The sequence below is a fragment of the Boleophthalmus pectinirostris genome, unplaced genomic scaffold (assembly GCF_026225935.1).
Source record: "Boleophthalmus pectinirostris isolate CB_2022bp ecotype Guang Dong unplaced genomic scaffold, ASM2622593v1 HiC_scaffold_16, whole genome shotgun sequence".
Classification (NCBI taxonomy): domain Eukaryota; kingdom Metazoa; phylum Chordata; class Actinopteri; order Gobiiformes; family Gobiidae; genus Boleophthalmus; species Boleophthalmus pectinirostris.
Window position 1 is genome coordinate 16,854,883 of NW_026571095.1, and position 20,533 is coordinate 16,875,415.

Consider the following 20,533-nt stretch of genomic DNA (forward strand, 5'->3'; position numbering starts at 1 on the left):
AAACAGTGCGTTGGAGAGAGAGAGCTGGGCGAGAGAGGCAGAGAGACAATGTAGGGGGGGCCTGGTGATGTCACATCTGCACTAAACCAATCCTTGACACCGCAGTCACATGGCTCTGCTCCTAATGCTCCAGCTCTGTCAGTCCTGTAGCTGCACTCTACAGCTCAACGACACGTGAAGAGGACAAGATTAAAGCCACTACACAGTCAACAGTCACTCTCTACAAATGATGTCTACTCAGGCCTGTATGCACGGGGTTCAGTTTCCAGCTATAGGTGACATCTTAATGACTTTTTACCATTCAAAAGTTTTCATATGTAGCCTATAATTGTTATATATAGGCTACTACACGCAAGTTGAATATCTAAACCGTCAACAGTAGGTTACATTTGTTTTAGAGCACATGCCAAATATTCAGCCAGTGCACTTTACTTTGTTGCAGGATAAAGGGTCTCTCATGTTCAATATGTTTGGACAAATGGCCAGAGACAAGAAGACATTAAGGGGACTTGCACACCTACACCATTAGGACCACTTTAAGCGGACACTTGCAGTAACTGTACTTTTAAGAATTTGGAGGAAAACTGACAACGCATATTGTCTAGATGTTATGCAGTATCTATTACAAAAATCATTGGGTATAAATATTTATATTATATTTATTTAGGCTAATTGCTTGTAAGAGCACATAAAAATATTGTCATAATTGTCATATGTGATATCAATTTAATTGTCCTAAACCTAAATCATCATAAAACTATAAGCTAATTTAATGCCACAGCACAAGCTTTATTTGGTTCATGATTCTTAGAAAACTTCAGTACTCTAAAGTTTGCTCTTTTAGCATGGATTACATGAATTGTTACTTGGCCCGGTTCCATCTTTAGTGCGTCCATCATCCGGGTCAAAGTTGATAATCATCTAAGGATCAGAGAAGAATATAGAGTAGCCCAGTCTGAACTTTTTGATCCATGAGCCTGACTGCTCAACCAATTTAGAAATGCCCAGAAATTAGATTATAAAAGAAAATAAATTAAATACACAATCAAATTGCTTAAAGGTCCTGTATTACAATTGACTCTTGTGAGCTTTAAACCATGTTAAAATGTTGTTACCTCTTCAAAAACACACCTGGGGTTTTGTTTTTTCTTTCATTCATGCATGTTTGATTAATCCTGCATTATTAGTCTGTCTACATCTCCAAAACTGAAAATGCTCTGTTCCACCTGGTGATGTCATATAGTGGTAATTTTCAACAGCTACTTTTCACCTTTTGTTCAGAGAAATCATTCAAATTATTTTAGTAATGGTGTATGGAGTTTAAAAACACAGTGGGGCATTTCCTGTATTACATATGAGATCACAGGGTGGAACAATGTTTTCACTTTGAGAGAACTCAGCCAAAGTATCCAGGGTCTTGCGTGTTAAACATGTGCGAATGAAAAAACAAAACACAACTCCAAAGATGGTTTTGATGAGGAATCAGCAGTATAACATAGATCACAAAATAGCATAATACGGGCCCTTTAATGTTGTTGTTTTATAGATTTATTCGATTCAAGCAATTTTGCTGATAACGATCAAACAAAACATTTTAAGCCAGCAGTTTCACAAGTAGGCCTACTTGGAGTTTAAACTAAGAATAGGCCCTACTACACACAAAGTCATATAAAGTGTTATTTGTGAAAAGGCATAATAACAGCAAGAACAAGAAGTCTATGATATAGCCTATGTGGGTTGTAGGTCTCCTACAAAAAATAAATGTCTATTTTCAGTCCCTGGATTGCAAACAATTACTCAGTCTTGACACTAGGTGGTGCCCCAACACAAACCAGCCACCCTAGGCCTCCCCAGCTCAGATGGAAATAGAGATAGGACTACCAAACTGTATTTTACCCAGCTAACCACCTAATGTGTTAGACATCATCTGAATTGCCTGTTTTTGTGCACATTATGATTTTCAGGTTAGACTGACCAAAATCTCCCCCTGTGGTCAGTGTCGGAGTCGTCAGGAGATGGCAGTGTTTTGCACTTGTGAATGCACCAATTGTCTCTGGGCAGAAAAGGCTGAAGACTGAGAAAAAAGGAGCAAGAGGATGATGTAATCCCATAAAATCTGCTACAATGGACACCAGGTAATGGCAACACAGACAGTCCATGCAACTGTATTTCTGTCACAAACGCATGATGCTAACAAACAATACTGTAAATATTGGTTATTTGTGGTAATTAAGGTAATTGTAATGAACAGAATGTCCTTTGTTTATGGGGGTAACCCAACTGAAATTACCCTCTGATGCAGGCATATTTGTATTGCTATTTTTCTCAAGATGTCATTACTATTTAGCATTTACTTTAGTACTTTCTTCGATTCACCGTTTTACAGACCTTGCCATAAGCTGTACTTTCAGGTGTCCTTGTTGAACAGTGTTAGATTTTTAGAAAACATTAGTCATCATACTAGAGGACTTAATTCTTCTGTTATGCAAATGATCGGAAAGAAACTAACTGCATGCCTGAAGCAATCTATTGATGTAAGTGAGCAGTGAGGTGCTGTTAGTTATAAATAGGAGTTATTCATGGAAATTAATTATTACAGTCTTAGTTTGGTGATTTACTCATTAAGTTTAGACAGACCTGGCCTAGTTTAGTTTAGTTCTGACTTTTACTATGTTAGTCTTAGTTTAATCCTTGCTTAAATAAAACCTAGCATTGTTCAGTCCTCATGTATACTAGGTTCCCATCTACTCTGGGTTATTATTTTATCTACAAACAACTCATCATATTTGATTCCCTGTCAATATATGTAACAGAAAACATTTCACAGTGACTGTATAAAAGTCTAGGCCAAAGATCTGCCTTGTTTGCATATGACCTCAGTCCCAACGCCTAAGGCTAAACAGAAACACCATCCATTATGAGGAGTGGTTAACCAGCTCTCTCCCAAATTACAGTGACTCTGGGTTCCCATTTTACTGATTTAGCGGTTGTGTGGTTCCCCATCTCATGTTACGGACTATTATAGCGAGACAAACTCACGCAGGCCATCCTCCCCTTGTAAAAACTACCTCGCCATTTGGATTTAACAAGCACCAACCGGGTAGCACAGGGTAGCACTTTGAGGGAAAGTTTACTTATTTTACAAAATGACATTTCAAGTTAAATTGCCAGTCCAATTCGTTGAGCTATGATGGATCATGTTGCATTGTTGCTTCAGTAACACGGCCAGCTCCAGGCGAAGTCTTGACCACATCCTCCGTCATGGCAGGGGGAACATTTTTACCACCATGACCAAACAACTGTTAAATATGTTTTTTAGCAGATGACATTTGCTGAGCTTCGATGTTTTTAAATCAACAGGTTTTTAGTTTGATTGGCAGCTGTGAAAAGGTATCCAGATAACTTTGAGCATGTAGAGCTGACCCTGCTTTAAACCTGCTGGCACACCTCCTGTCTGCACCCAACCCCCTCCCAGTCTAACTCCTAGCCTATCCCAACAACATTTACCCTGCCCCAAACTCCTTTAGGAACATCTGTCTTGTTTTAATGGTGACCTATGACCTCTAGGGCTAAAGATAAGTTAACCTTTACAACCATGTCCTGGAACAGGCTACATATTCGCTTGTAATACTATTGTGTTGCGTGTGTGGACAGCTGAGTGGAATAAGACTGTAATAAAATAAGTTACGTAGACTTGGTTGAAGAGGGGAAAGCTACAAGTTTTAAAGAATTTCGTCTGTAGCTGTATTCCTCCTGTTCTGCCAACACCAGTAAAGGGATTTTCCTTCCCACCATCTCCGGCTATGGAAAGCTATTTCCGGATTGTGTCGTTCATTTACTTAGTTTGCTGAGCGCCCAAGAATGAGAGGCCATGGAAAAGTGAGTGTGGCAATGTGGCTTTAGTGGTAAAGACAGACACAGAGAAAGAGAGTATGTGTAAGAGGTGGATCGCTACGAACAAGCCAAAGCAAGGGACGTTTTTACAGAAATAGCACAAGTAAGAATCTCTGGGGGCTGCAATCAGAATGATGAACATGATGAATAAAAACACTGTCACCAATGTCCCATATGCTTCACAAAGACCAATGTTTCTCAAATAATGTTGCATGTAATAGTGGTAAAGGCATGTTTTGGTTGGTCCAGTTTGGAATTTAAATCATTCTTTCTTAGAATTTGCCCAGCCTTTAGTTTCGCTTTAGTTCCTAGTTTAGTACAGATTTTCAGGTTTTGTTCTTGGATTGTCTTTTACTCCTGTTTTAGCCCTGGTTTGGTCATAAATGAGTGGTATAGGTTTATCTCCACTTAGTCCCGGTTTTGTATAGGTTGTAGTGTTGTCACAATACTACAGTTTCAAGTTCCATTTTGATACTAAGGAAAAGGCTTGATGTATCAATTTTTGTGCCACAATCATAATAAAAACACTAGTTTGTTTAATGTTACCATGTGATATTATACTCGTTAAGATATTGTTAATCATAAGAACTGACAATTTTAGGGGAAAAAAAAGTAATTTCAATTAACCCTCCAAAAATAAACATAAATGTAAAGTGCTTTTAGTATTGACTAGTATCTAGTTATTGATTTTTGGAGAGATTGTGGTTCAGTAATTTACATTTGTCTTCATTAGTACCCATGCACGTTTTAGGGGGGATGTGGTGTGAGAGGTTTAAGAATCAGTTCTCCGTACAGTACTTCAGCTAAACACTAGACAATGGCTTCTGTTGACCTATTTACCTTTTGACATTTCATGTATTAGTTTAGGCTAACCCTCTGTGACAAGCGTAATTTCCAAAGAAAGGTGGTCATATGAGCTTAAGAGGCCTTCGACCTTCCAGCACAATGCTCTATCCGTGTTAGATGACCAAACAGGATTGAATCCAGTCACTAAACTCATCTTTGTTTTGACCCCAGGGGGCTTTACAGGAAGAATAGGCCAAAAGGAACAAGGCACATTTGAGCTCCCACATTTCATTATTGTATGTACACACCAGCCAACAGCAATAACCAAACCGCACTCCGCTATTTAAATTGTAACTGTATTTATTTTATTAGACTGATCTATAAAAGCCAGACAGATGTTCCACATGTGCAGCGCTGTGGTGGCACAAAGTTGGCTGTTAAAGTGTGTGCGATAAGCTTAACCCAGTTTCTCCAATTACTTTGCCATTAAATTGTGGAAAGGGACAATAAAACAGCTTTATTATCTTCTTTTTCACTATGAGAAATTCACCATAGTCTACTATAATGAAGACATTTACTTCATTTAGCTTACACTGTATGTTTGGGTAATTGTTTTAGTATTATACTGCACAAATACCAAGACCATAACGTAATGAATGGCTTTATTTCTAGTTTATTTCCAGTTTTATTGATACTGTTACTACTACTACTTTTTCAGAATTGGTTTTGTCAGTGGCATATATTATATTATGTAAGTATCTGTTCTTTAAAAGTATGTCTTGTTTTTGATTTCTGAGGTCACTGTGACAAATCTAGGCAGTCAGCATTTACAGTGTAGTCATCCCAGACCACAGGTGCAGAGTGGAAAATGACAGCAGTGATAACGTAATCATTATTTTGGAACATTTGCCGAACATGTTGTTTTAATAAATTTGGTGTTATGCATCAAGGGTCCTGTGTGTAGGCTATTCCTGATGTGGAAATTACTACAAAATAGAACAGAGCAGTGTGACTCCTGATAAGTTATATTATGTAAACCATTCTTGCTGTGGTAGAGTTGAAACAAGAAAATAACCAAATTCTAGAGAAGACAGCAAAGTAAAGATTTGGCTTTCCAAGTATCTCCAAAAGCTGCAACTGAATAAGTACATGATAGATAATAATACAAACCGGCCACCAGAAAAGTAGCATAGTGCATCTTTAATGACATTTCTACAACATTTTGCTTATTTATTTGAGTATGTATTGTGTTATTGTGAAGCACTATATCCATCCTCCTATTTAAATTACAGTCATAGTAGTAGGAGGAGTGGGAGTAATCCACTCCTATAATACCGCAAACTTTTATTGCAGCTATTTATCAAATATTTAACTGTATGTCCAAGAACATTTTGCTCTTGTGTCAGTTTAAAAGAAACTATTTTGGTTACAGTCAGCTATGGAAAAGACAAAAATGTACTGGAATTATCATCTGATCTATACTTTTTCGAACTTCCTTCCAGTTGACAAATAATCCTTGATCTTTTTAGTGGGGGTGAAAATCGGGACATGGAGTTAAGTCCGACCAATGATGATGCTCTTACTGTTCTGGGTCAGATATACCAGCCTCTGGCCTTAAAGTGCCAAGGTAAATCCGAACGCATGACGCAGAAAATGAGTTAACTGGCTCTGCACATAGCTCAAGGTTGTCTCATTTGCTCAGGTCAGCTCTGCCTCTATTGTTTCGTGCCGCGAGTTGTGTAATCCTAGATACATTTGGGCCTATCCTCTTATTGTTATGGCTCCTCACTGGCTGCTTAACACACTCTGAAATAACTTCCTTAAGACCTATGTAAGCAAATGCCACTTAAAGTATTTGTATAGCTGCACATGATAGTAGTGATGTGTGCTTGAGTGTGGGCGTGGGCAAAAGGTAGAGGGGATGGGGGGGCTATTGCGTGCGGTTTGTATTGTCAGCAAAATGCCAATCTGTTCTTGCAAGGTTATCCCATATGATCTCCCTAAATACACACGGGCCTGCTTGTCCATCTGGTTGGCAGTTAAGCACCCCCCCCACACACACACAACCACCACCACCCCTACCCCATCCCATTTGACACAGACCACCTTTACCACTAACCACCAGACTATAGGTTTGGACTTTAGAGGTCTTGGCTTTTACCTCCCACTGAGAGGATATGAAAAGTAACGACAAAAACTTTCCATTCTCTTGGATTTTTTGGATCAGTGTACTGCTCAATGGCTGCAACACAAGTACAGCGGTTTGGTTGCTCCCTAACAACTAACTTGACAACGAAACAATGCAATGCTCTTTGAGACAGAGGACACTAAAGATTCATGCACTCTTACACGCGCACAGACACAACCGGGCTGTCTTCCAATTTCCCCTGAAAAGTAAAAAAAAAAATTGTCCTCTTTCCAAAGAACTTTTTTTTAAATGAAAGATGTGACTTGGAACAGCCAGAGCCTCCAGGCCTGAGCAGAACTAACCTCGCACGCAGCAGCCCTCTAGACAAGTTTGGCACCCACACCAGCTTGTTGCGTGCTAACTCTCTCCCTACCCCCAATTCCTCCTTGCTATCCCGCTCTGCAATTATATGCTATGCTCCCACCCAAACATGCAAGAATAGGCCCTTCTCAGTCAACAGACAAACCGAGTCATTCTGTCCTTCAAACCATGACATCATGACCATTTGACTTCAGCGTGAAATTCAAGCTTAATTTAACTCTGTGTCAGTGGCAAAAGAGAAGAACTGGTGTGTCTTACGTTGGCCGTACTGGTGTGGTGAACAACAAGCAGTTCTAGGAAAATCTTTCATCTAATAACTAAACAAAATGAGATTCTTGGTTATCTAATTGGCAATGGATGACAAAATTATTTACTTTATAATGCATTTAATAAAAGTGTCTAAAAAGCTTTCCAAGAAGTAGAATGTACATTGGTTTTAATAATAATATTTGCTCAGTGTTATAGTACTCTCTAGCCACAGATAATTGCAGTTTTTATACTTTTTGTGCCAGTTCAACACTAAGATAAATGTACATAGTTGCATCAGGGCCATCTGGTTCAGGAAAAACATCATAATTACAATTATTTTGGACGTAATTAACATAATCGTTAACATGCAGAGGAAGTATAGATTTGCTATCATGAGTCCAGGTACAAGCTTCAAAAATTATTACTTCATTTTTATGTGCCACACTTTAATATTTTGTATGGGTGAGATTCTCTCTCAATTGCATTTCTCAAACTGCTGACAGGTCTTGAGAAAAGCACACCTCAATTTCAAAATCTGCCTTGCAACAGAGTGCCTCCCTCTCTGTCCTTGCCACTCAGGGAGGGGATCTTAATACTGAGTATGCATACATGACAGAACCGAGCCAATGACAGGCAACACCTCAACCCTGGCCAGCCCTGGTAACAAAGAGCCCCCTCGCTCCCACACACACATAAATAACCACTGCACACAGTCCCAGGCCGGGACAGGGGGAGAACAACTAGAGAAAGGGACTATTTAGGCTGGCTCTGTGCTCTCATGGCTTCCAACTGACCTTTACTGTGGGTCACTTAGGCCAGCCACAGCTAACCCAGAATGCCCTTCATACTCTCTCTCCTTCACACTAGCCTGAATAATCCCAAGACTGTTCTAGAAAGACAAAAGTTTATGGATTACTGTTTATTACTGTTAAAAAACTAAGAGACATATAGGCTCTCAAGATCTCCTGTCTAGAGCATGGGATGGTAGGCAGGGTTAAAGGTGAAGGTCACAATAAGGAGGGGGAATAAATCCTGTAGGAATAGCGACAATGGTTGCAATCCCTGCTGACAATGCTGCCTTTGTGGGCCCTGGGTTGCTTAGTGTGTCCTGGAGCTGTGCCTAATAGAGTTATAGTGCTGATGTGATGGCCGTGGAGCCGAGGAGAGTAGTGTCCTTTTATATAAAGGGGGCAACAGCCAAAGAGCTTGAAAAGAGCTCTCGGCTTCTCAATTTTGCTCTGCATGAAAGGCGCTGATTGTGTGAGCGAGGGGCCGAGAGAGTTTACCAGCTTAACTCACTGAGCTCGCAGCCATAACTGTGCTCTCCGCTGCTCACATGACTTTAGCTCAGTAAAGATTCACAGTGGACAAGACACATCAGCAAAGGTCAGCTTAGGTGGGCCAAAAGAAACAGACGTACTGAGTTTAATTTTATTTTTGTAAATATCACATTTACTAACAATATCTATTTTACAAGCGTGCATATGACAGGTTAGACTAATATAATATAATATTTTTTTTCTGAAAAACAAAAAAACTACTATTTGACCATTTCTGTTTATCATTTTATTTTATGTTTGGACATGGGCAGTAGATGTGACATAAAATCCATAATTATCTTTCAACCAAGAGCCTGTCTTACTTACTCAGTTACTGTTTGAATAATAAACATACTATGTGACTGATTGATGTAAGAACTATTATCTTTAAACACAAAACATGAGTCTATGTGGAATACATGATATTGCCCCAGCACCCAGACACTCAGCTGCTAAATGTTATGCCGTGGCATGCCACAGCCACCTCAGTTGTCACCTCTGCTGGTGAGATTAGTCTGTGGAGAGTCAAGTGACAGATGATGAGTGGTGTGGCCACTGGGTGCTACACGAAGCAGGACAGACAGCCTCCACACGCAGTCCATCTGAGTCTGCTGCTGATGTCTGTAAATGCAGCCTCCAATTTTACATTTCCTTCACCAAACACTAGGTTATTGCTTTTTTTTCTTTTTGGCTTTTCTTTGACCTCTGAAATGAACAAGCTATGTTTCCCAGGCCCAGCTATTTGAAGCTCATAGTTTTGGTCATCCAAAGAAATCCATTCCAACTCCAGCCGTTAGACACTGTCCGCACTTACATATCCACAATGGTAGGGTCCTGGGGGCCAGACCAGAGCCGCCCTGCTCACTGCCCACAGTTGAGTTGCCTCTGGCAGGACGACTGCATGCTTTGTATGATGGTTCTGGCCCCTGATCAGGGAAACCCCAGTCTCTCCATAGTGAATGTGGAAGGCCCTGCCAAGACCGTTCTGCCTCTCTTCAATGGTGGTAAGCAGCACACTAGAGTGAACTACAGCTCAAACTGCACACAAGAGCACAAACAGTATAGACAACAGTACACACAACAGTGCAGAGGGTGAGACCATGAACCAGATACTAACCTTAATGAACTGCACTAATCTCTGTCATAGCCTGTTGTGTTGCGTCTTTCAGGATCTGTGATGCAGACCAAAGAAAACAGTGATAAAATTGCTTATACTTTAAATATGACGGCTCAGGGCAGCAACCATCCCAGTCCCTTGACACTCTTTTATTTCTTGTAATTTGAAATAGTTGATGAAAGCTATTGAATTGAATAAGTAATTTAAAAAAATACATATTTTTTGTGGACAAAGACTATATTACACATTTGAAAACTTAATGCAGGTTTTCCACAAATGAAGACATTGAAACTGGATTAAAATGGGACTATGTTTTTTTAGTTTTATATATTTTTATTTTCTGTTGGATCCGGTATATTGAAGAGGTATTGTGTTCCCAGTGTTCCCACAGCACAGGGGCATATTGCAGTGGTGGTGTCAGGATGAGTCACACCAGCGAGCAGGCAGCTGGCAGGCTTGCACTATCAGCCTATCTCCTTAATCTTACGATTAGCCTTTACTGATCCCATCAGGGCTGTCTAGATCTGAGGTGCAGAGCCTAAAGGTTTAGCCCACAAGTCAGCCATCCCACAATAAGCAGCACATGATAAAAACACACACAGAAACAAGCCATTCAATTTACTGATAAATACATTGACACACACACAAACACACATACTTGGTTATGCTTAAAGAAGCTTAAATTTTTTTCTAAGAGTACTGGATACTTCAAGCGTACTTCATAAATATTACTTCAAGTACATGTGCAAATCAGTGCACCTCTGGTAAGAGTACTGTTACAATGTAAGTCAAGTAAGCTCATATTAAAAGTACTGCCTCTGAAAACTGCCCAGAGAAGTACCTGTTTATGTTCCGAGGGGACTAATAAGGGTCCTTGTACTTTTTCTTAATTAATTTCTGTTTGTCCAGCTTCTGATAAAAAGGAACTCTCAGTCTCATGGACATGTAAATCATTAATGGAAATCTTATATTTCTTATATTTACCCCAAAAGCTTTAGGCGGAACTTTGAAATCTGACTTCCCTCTGTGTAGAGCTTAAAATGAGAGTACAGTTAGAGGACAGCAGAGGCCAAAACTACAGAGCCTTATCTTCACAAAGAGTCCAGCCATTTGCCAGTGCTCCAAATTGATTTAGTTTGAATTCAGAGTCATCTTAGTCAGGCATTTTAGGAAAAATAGGCCGAAACATTTAACGGGTTAAAAAGTTACTCATGATTTAATGTACTTCAGGAAATATAACTCTTTTGTAGCCACCTCTGCCCATAGACTATATTGTTAAAGCATTTTGTGACAAAATAATATTATACAAGCATTGTGTCAATGGATCTAGTTATAGGATAACAGTTTAAATATCTAATTCCTCCTTTTGGGTACTCCTGCTTTAATTCCTTGCTTTGTGTAAAATTACAGTGTATCTTGATTAAAATGTCATTATTAAAATTGGGTCACAGATAGCAGTCAAAAGTTAAGAGGGGGAGGGGGGGAAGGGGGCTGGGGAAAAGCCAACGAACATGCTGTGGCATGCCCAAGGCCTCATACAGTTTAACACATAGACATACCCAACAGGTCTACATATGCACACCCATGTGAAGCTGACTTTGTCGTCTGAGATGAGTTTGATGTGATATTAATATAACTTTATTAATGGACTGTTTTGTTTGTAGAGACAGACATGGCCTGCATGCCTTGCAGGTAGCAGATATGATCATTTTCTTATTGGTTAGATGTTTGATGAGAATGGGGAATGTTGGGGGCAGTAACCTCCCTGGTCAAAAGGGTAACAGTCATAAATGCTGGGACACCAACTGAGCAGACCCCTGACCAGAGACCTCAGTTCACTCTCCCTGCAGCCATTAGCATCAACTCAGAGCTGTGCAAATGCACTGCCAACAAAGCATGTATTCATAATAGCACTCATATTGATACCAGCAAGGAGACATTTTATTCTTTGCTAGGGTTTACCACTGCATGTTACTTATAAGCTGAAATTAAAGAACAGTCTTTAAGTGTCCATTATTCCAACAGTCAGGATGCCATTTTTTCTTTGCCAGTGAACATGTCCAACAAGCTAAACTAGTATACCACTCATACTTGCCAAAAAAGGCCATCAACCCTGTTGAGAGAGATTCAAATTTCACAGAGACATGCTGAATCATGAGCCTAAATAATAATTATTCTAACTGTTAACAAATTTTAAATTAAATTATGCTATTAAATATGTATTGCATGCTAAAGCTGCAACCTAAATAATAAAAACTTTAATACCATATGTTATAACAAAATGGCAATGTTAGATTAAACATGAAATTAAAACTAAAAGGTTGGTGAATAGAACATATAAGTTTTGTAACTACTATCAAGAATAAGCCTACTAGGCCTCAAATTATTAGATTGGCAAGAAAGGTCTTGACTGCTGAATAAGCCCCTACTATACAAAGCAGTTAATTTCAAAGTTCATAGAATGTTATAACGTAGGCCCTATTCATATGTTGGGCTCTTGTTTAACATGTAAAAACATAAACGGAGATACTGTCACGTCCAAATGGTTTAAGGTTCTAAACTCGCTTTTTCCATTCATGCCCAGTGAGGCATTTTTCAGCTGTTAACAGTGGAGCATGAGGAGGGTGAATGAAACGATCTGGGTTGTACCATGACATTTCAGGGGCCATCTCATACGCGCATTCATTTATGCACTAAACTATAACTGCATACCACAAGGTGCTGATTTTCAGTTGTATCATAGTAAATAAGTCAGAAAAGTAACATCCTACTTTATGTGATCCTGTCTCTACAGTTCTTTTGGATAAAATGCACCCCCCTTTAGAAAGCTCGTTGGACTCTACCAAGATGATGTGACGAGCGACCCTTTAAAGTAGCTCCACTTCCGAGATGAAGTAAGTGGAAGAGCTTCGGCGCAGCGAGAGGACCAGGACAATCTATTTCTCAAAACATAACTTTTGACAATTAAACTCTTTTGTTTTATGGAGTCGGAGGAAACGCATTTGGCGTTTTTCCACATCTATGTAGGACGTGGCGTTTGTGTGTACTCTGAAATTGCCTAAAATCAAAAGAAGCAATTGTGCATTTTTACGCACAATCACAGCGGCAGAAAACTGGACCACTTTCTGCGAACAGGAATGGTTTATCCTTCTGAAGGCTTATTTTACATCGAAATGGATCAAGCACCACCAGGTAAGTTAGGGTTAAACTAAGACATCTATTGTCTGATCCGTGTTGCTCTGGACAGCGTTTTATTAGTGCATTCCTTATGTTATTATGTTGACAGCTCATTGACAATGCTTGTAATTACATTGATACATTTTGGGGTGCTCAAAATGCTGTGCAGGTGTCACTAAAGCGTTATAATGGAGTCGTTCTGGGCGCTGTGCTCCCCCAGTGGCATTGCCCAGGCATGCATAGCGCAATTCACTTGGCAATTACGTAATACCTTTCGGTGAACCAGCGCTCGAGCGTCAGTCTTTTCCTTTGTCCCGGCTCATCGGCACAAACTTGGCCAAAATGCGCATCTTGATTGCTTTGTAGCACATTACCGAAAAGAGATAGTCTGTAGTCGTGACAATCATGAAGGAGAAGAAATACAATTGAGACAGCGATAATGAACGGCGCATGAAACGAGCGCTTTGTTCTCCCTCTGCAGCCAGCCGTGGTTAATTTGTGCGCTAGCTCTGAAAAGTAGGCTAGAGGCAAACAGACTAGACGGCTCGTCTTATGACTTGGATCCTCACGAACACTTCATTTTCTATTTACATTTCACCGTGGCTGATCACTCTGTCTTCGTTTAAAATCAGGCCCGTGTTTATTTAATCATAATTCATAGCTGACAGTCTTTCTTTTTCTTTTCAGTCAGTGTCAGTACCATAATTCCAAGCAAAATGCAATTAGATTTGCCTGAATGCCCAAAAGTGTGACTATTTTCTTCACACAATTTGAAAATCTGTAGCGTGACACGTTCCTTCTTTCATATGCCTGTTTTATGCGCACATTGATTTAGCGCCAGTAGTTTCTTGGCAGCACACTGAAAGAGGAAGGTGTGCACATTTAATTTTGCTGAGTCCAGGGGCCGCAGGTTTTCGTTTAGCCTGCCACCGCTCTGCTGCACCTGCCTTTTATTTATTTTAAGGTCAGAAAAAGAGGAGAGCGGATGGTGGAGAAAACCCACATTTGGTTCGTTTCTGAGGCAGCGCTTGTGCGCCATGAAAGGCACTTTTGTCCTGCACTGAAATATCGCTTTCACCTCCCCTTGATGCGGTTTGTCCGTTTTTCATTTTTAGGAAAACGCTTAGTCTCAGGCAGGTTTTTGTTGATGGAAAACTTACTAGCGTATGAGAAAGTGAAATAATTATAAAAATAACAGAAGTTGGCCAGAAACATAATAAAATGGTATGCTTTTAACGTGAGTCCAACGTGTGCCAGAAGCAAAGGCAAGACATTTCCCCTTTCACTGCCCTAAAACAGCTGAATGCAATTACACCATGGCTTAAATCAATATTTAGGAGAATTAACACGCAAGTATCAACTTTCTACCCCAGTAATGAATCAAAAGGATGTTAGCACGTGGTACCTGTTGGAAACATGCCTGGGCTTGTCTAATCTTGACAGGCTTCAAGGAGCAGAGAGAGAGCAAGGAGTGGGGGTGACATGTCTGCACAGCATATATACAGGCCAATTTGGACCTGCTCTTAGTTCTATAATGGTGTAATAGCAATGTTAAAAAAAAAATTATGAACTTATTTTTATTCATTTTTTCATTTTTGTCAGCTCTGCCACCTCGGTCTGCAAAGCCAGTTTCTTCAAGCATCAACAACAACATTAGGCCAGCGCTTTCTCTACAAGATGCTGAATGGTACTGGGGAGACATCACAAGGTAAAATAGTTAAAAATTTGTATTATCAACATAATATTTTGCTGCATTTTTGCTCAGTTTTGATCTAACATTACGCACTGTTCAACAGAGATGAGGTGAATGAAAAGCTGAGAGACACACCTGATGGCTCTTTTTTGGTGCGTGATGCCTCCACAAAACTACAAGGAGATTTTACCTTGACATTACGGTAAGCATATTGGAAAATAAAAACTGACACCATTGTGCTTCTTACAAAAATGACTAATGTTTATTATAATTGTCTCACAGGAAAGACGGACACAACAAGCTGATTAAGATTTACCATTGCGACGGCAAATATGGCTTTTCCGACCCACTCACTTTCAACTCGGTCGTAGAACTTATCTGGTATTATCAGCATCATCCGTTAGTAGAGTACAATGCAACGTTGGACCTTATGCTCACCCATCCAGTGTCTCGCTTCCAGGTCAGTATGCTCCCAATTTATTAATATCAAGGTTACCATATTTGTGTTTACACATTTGTTATAAAATATCTGATTTTGGATTTCAGGTGAATGAAGACACTGTTGATGTGGCTGGGAGAAAACTTAAAGAAGTGCAATGTCAGTACCACGAGAAATCAAAACAGTTTGACCGGCTTTATGAGGCGTTTACTAAGACGTCACAGGTAAAACAATACCACATTTATTTGTATTTATTTAATTATCTTAAACTGTAAAAACATATCTGATGCACTATAAGACAAAATACACAACGCTTATCAGAGGTTTTATTGTGTGCCGTAGGAGATTCAGATGAAGAGAACTGCTATAGAGGCATTCAATGAGACGATGTTGATCTTCGAGGAGCAATGTCGAGAACAGGAGCGTTATGGAGAAGAGTTTGAGAGAAATAATCAATCAGAGGGAGCTGACAATGATCTGGAAAGGTAATTATAGCATCACATGTAAAACACATTCAATAAGCCAAACTTGAACTCCTCCTTTATTCTGGATTTTCATGCATACCATTAAAGTTTAGAGTCTGATGACCTTTTACATTTGCTCTGCAGTTTTCTGATAAATTATGAGAAGTTGAAGTGCCGCCTTGGGGAGATCTATGACAGCAAGATCCATCTGGAAGAAGACTTAAGGACCCAGGTAGAGGACTACAGGGAGACGGACAGGAAGATAAACAGCTTGCGACCTGACCTTATCCATCTAAGAAATATCAGAGATCAGTATCTTAAGTAAGAACAAACTTAGTAGCTTGGACAAAACATTTTTTAAAGATTATTAAGTATTACAAAAATTTTACTTATTTTTCTTTTCTCCAGCTGGCTTAATCATAAAGGTGTACGACAAAAACGCATTAATGAATGGCTGGGACTACAGAGTGAAAGCCTTGATGAGTAAGTTGTTAATAACAATTTTTAGATTTAAAAAGTATGTTGCAGTTGATATTGTGGTGTAACTAAACTAGCTTATTTTTGTTTTAGCACATACGTATTGAAGGGGGATGAAATGAACTTGCCTCATCAAGACGAAGAGAGCTGGTTTGTAGGGGAGCTCAGTCGGACTCAGGCAGAGGAGATGTTGCAGGGAAAAGCTGCCGGAACATTCCTGATTCGAGAAAGCAGCAAACAGGGATGCTACGCCTGCTCTGTTGTGTAAGTGGAGCATTTTTAATATTATGATAATGAAAAGGAGCAATGTACTAAATGCTATCAATGCAGAGAACTAAAAACTGATTCTAGTTTTGGATCATGTCAAAACAATTATTATTATTTTATTTCTAGCCTATATCAATTTGCCAACATAAAAAAGCTGTTCTGTTACATATAATAATAATGTTTACCTTTTACGTTGCAGGGTGAATGAAGAAGTGAAGCATTGTATGATCTACAGTACGGCTCACGGATACGGATTTGCCGAACCCTATGACGCCCACTGCTCACTCAAAGACCTCGTCCTGCACTATCGCCTGCACTCCTTAGCACAACACAATGACGCGCTGGATGTGCGGCTGTCCCATCCTGTGCACGCCAAAGGTGCAGACAGTAAAAAGTCACATGCAGAGGAACATAAACTCTTACAAACTCCCAAACACCCGGCGGGACTTCTGCCTGCTGCCCCAGAGATGTAACCACAGTGGACAGGCACTAATGGACATTTTGTTTACTGTTACATGCAAGAACGACTGCATCGAGGTGCATTGTGTAAAAATGTTTTGCACTACAGTGATTCCATCAGTTTTTGTGAACGCAAAGTTCACAAATGAAGTGGGACCGGAACTTGAATGTCAGCTGAAACATAGATTTTTTTATATTTTTTATTTTCAGAGAGACTGTTTAAGCTTTTACATTTTTTACGTTTCATTTTGGCCGTTCATTGGGATGTTGTCTATGAGAAATAATTGCTCAGTCGCATCAGGTGCTGCACTTTTGACTTCGACTTCCACTCAAGTTGATGTTCCGATAGATGTTATTAATTCTAGCTCTAATTAATTCTGCATTTGCATTCGTCAGAAAAGACATGGTGCTGTCATATTGATGTGGTTGACCAAATTCATTTTGGCATAAATGCTACATGCAGATAATAAAATGTATTGGTGCATTTTGACAATTTGATACTTTCATTAAGATTTATATTCAACACAATGGATGATTATGTAGCATTGTAATCCTTTAGAATGAAATGATTGTAACCTGGTGAATACGTAGTCCCATTGACCAAAGCACTTAACTTAAAGTTAACACACATCCCAAGTGTATTTTGAAAATTGTATTTGAGCAGACGATAGGGCAGTTTGATGTACACCTGCTGATGTGCTGATCAAAACATAATCTGAAGTACTGTATGTAATATTCTGTTACTCAAAGAAGTATAAGCTTTTTGTATTCTATCTATATCTATTTTTTCTATAAACATGCCACAAGATGAAAGCTTGAAGAAAGTGCAATCCAACAGTATTTCTCTAAAACGTTGCAATGTATGATAATGATGGTGACGCTGTTGAGAGGTTGCCACAAAAATGCACTCTCTTTGGTGGCGTTGGTATGATGTGGCCTCCTGTGTCTGTGTGAACTGCCAGAGGCCCGGAAGTATCCTGCCTCCATTACTTGAACTGTGGCTTTGCTCGAGCTATGAATGTTTTTCGTGACATGCAGCCTACATAGCTAAAGAGAAGGAATCGTGTTGAACTTGGCACATTTTTTTCAAGTTTGATGACAATACTCTTTAAAAAACATCTATTTAAAATGTACTATGGAGGATGGTCTATTCAATGGAAAGAGGGTGATTCTGCCTCTTATAAAATACAGTGGGTTGGAAAATACTCAAAAGCAATGTGAGAGCCTGACTTTTCTTGCTGAAAGACAATAAACTGATAAAGGTTTTGTCGACTATTCATATTGTTTTATTTGTCTAATTTATGTGAGTGTTCTAGAGTTTGGTAATTGCACTTAGCAATAGTCTTAAAAAATACTATTGATAGAACAATGTGAAAACCTATTCAGTTCTGTAAAGGCAATAGTACTATGACGCAGTGTTAAAAAAAATGGAGCCCAGAGCTGATACAAACAGCTCAGTTATGTCTTAGTTCAGTGGCAAATGTGCACAATGGTGAGTCATTACAACGCAAAAGGAAATACTTTGCTAAATGATCTTTTGTTCTTGGTGCGAGTGAAATCGGCATGTCCGGTTTGTATCTTAAAAATGTACAGAAGCATTAACATTCCAGTGGAACAATGAACAGGATCCCCATTAAAGCTAAACATTTTGTTCTCCACAGAGTACTGACCTTTACTTGAATTTCCCAAAGAAAGATTTACTTCTGCAATAATTAAAATCACTGTGCATGGTACAGTATTTTAAATGTAACGTAAATTTTATATTTGCAACGCCTGGAAATGATTATGGTGATAGGAGTTTTTAAGTGATGAATTGTTATCTTGAATGTACCATCTGTCTCTGCTGTAGCCATAGCAGCCTGACGGCTTATCCTTGGGTCAGTGCTGAGGGCAAAGGAGGACACTGTGGACAGATGGAAGCGAAAGGGAAGTGCTGAACACAATGGCAGGACATGTGAAAGCAAGGCCTGTTTAGTTTGGCCTTGCTGTAAAGTCAGTGAAAATGTTCAACCTAGGAAACGCACTTTAGATTTCTGGCCTACTTCATGGTGAAAGGAATGTTGACCAACTGTAAACACCAGCCAAAAGGAGCTGCTTCACTTTCTCAGACTGGGACGGCAGTGTTTCAGGATTCAAACAGGAACTGCACAGTATATAGTAATGAAAGCAGTCCTGCCCAAACCCCATGACCAATTCAACAGGTGGCCCATTTCAGTCATCACTTAAGGTGTGTGTTAACTGGGGATTAATGAGATGCAAGGGGGAGGGGCGTAGCACGGATTACCTCTTGTTACCTGTGTCAGCAAAGAACAGAGCTACATGGTGAAGAAAGATGCAAGCAGGCGGCTGGCAGCAGAGGACCTTCGCACGCATAGTTTGGAGATGGACCAGAGAGGACAGTCTGTACCAGCGCTGAGTCACCCTCGGGCCGCTGCTCCTACAAGTGTGTCAGAATCAAGAGACAGCGAGAGTGGGATGAGAAAATGTGTGGAGGAGACCAAAATAGAAAGAACTCACAGAAATGTGTAAATCTAAAGGGTATCTTAAAAATACAGAACAGGCCAGAAAATGCAGGATCTCTACTGAAAACTTCCTCCCCGCTCTATAAACTTATTTAACATGGGCTACATGGTTTCCCAAACGATACACACTCCTATGATAACTCACCTAGCTTTCTCTCTTTTCCACCTTTGTATAGAGGTGACGTGTTTATATTTTCAGAGGTGATTTTGGTTTATAGACCACAATTTAATTACGTCTTGGGGGATGTGCTCCGAGTGGGGGGAGCAAGAAGAATTGCCTTTGGAGTCACGCCTAAAATACACACCATCAACAGTCTCGCAGGCCTCAGAAAAGAGGTTTTTGCTTTCAGTTTAGCGGCAGCCAATCGCCACCTCCCTCTACCCTGTCTCCGTCTGAGTCCACATTTTCACACAGGACGACCAGCCAATCAGAGGCGGATTTTGTATTAGCACCGGCCAATCAGCGCGCAGTTGCTATGTTGGAGGCAGAATCGATAAGAAGACTTTTCCCTTACTCTTTTACTAGCACATTATAGCCGGCTTATAGGATGGAGACAAGAGATCCTGCCAAGCAGCATACAAGCTCAACATTCATTGGCTGCCCTGAATCCCGCTAAAGATCATTACCCACAATGTTACCATACAAACAGTTTTAGTAGGCTACTTGTGTTGTTTATATGGCATGGTTATAGAATTTAGGCCTGGGACAAAACAGAAAACCACTATGGAAATGCCATATTGACAAAAATGAATATTTTTGGAGGATGACAATAGCCTTTTTAGACAGTATTATAGCAATCTACCAGAAATGCCATGTCTTGTCTTTATGTAGGCTTAAATATTGACGAAGTCACTACAAAACTCTTATTTGAAACATTACACTGCAGCTTTCTTTTATATTAATTTTCAGCACTTTTGGCACTTTTAATTAGCCTATGTAGTATTATACATTATATGTTTTATTTTATATTTCCACCCAAAGTACAGCGATTATACCTTTTTCAATACATCTACCATCTCTAAAAACAACTTTTAAAGGTGGCTAACTGAATAGGCTAAGTGTAATATTATATAAGTGTAATATTATTTGGAGTCATTATACCACAATTATGATGTACATACGGAAATCCATATTCTTAGCTTCAATAATCTTTTAGGCAT

At 39.6% G+C, this 20,533-nt stretch overlaps 1 protein-coding gene across 1 annotated transcript; it reads left to right on the top strand.

Moving 5' to 3' along the window:
- The first annotated feature begins 12,746 nt into the window (after positions 1–12,746).
- On the top strand, positions 12,747–18,125 carry LOC110173441 (phosphatidylinositol 3-kinase regulatory subunit gamma-like). Its single transcript, XM_020939439.2, has 10 exons — positions 12,747–13,066; positions 14,654–14,759; positions 14,848–14,946; positions 15,027–15,204; positions 15,291–15,407; positions 15,526–15,668; positions 15,792–15,968; positions 16,056–16,130; positions 16,218–16,388; positions 16,591–18,125. The coding sequence occupies exons 1-10, from the start codon at positions 13,012–13,014 to the stop codon at positions 16,862–16,864; spliced, it is 1,395 nt and encodes a 464-aa protein (XP_020795098.1). The 5' UTR covers positions 12,747–13,011; the 3' UTR covers positions 16,865–18,125.
- The last annotated feature ends 2,408 nt before the right edge of the window (positions 18,126–20,533 follow it).

What these genes read in the sequence shown, in the direction of transcription:
- LOC110173441 (XM_020939439.2), top strand. Translation starts at nt 13,012, where the DNA reads ATGGTTTATCCTTCTGAAGGCTTATTTTACATCGAAATGGATCAAGCA. An exon ending in TACTGGGGAGACATCACAAG is followed by an intron (nt 14,760 to 14,847) that starts GTAAAATAGTTA and finishes ACTGTTCAACAG; the next exon opens with AGATGAGGTGAATGAAAAGC. An exon ending in GATTTTACCTTGACATTACG is followed by an intron (nt 14,947 to 15,026) that starts GTAAGCATATTG and finishes ATTGTCTCACAG; the next exon opens with GAAAGACGGACACAACAAGC.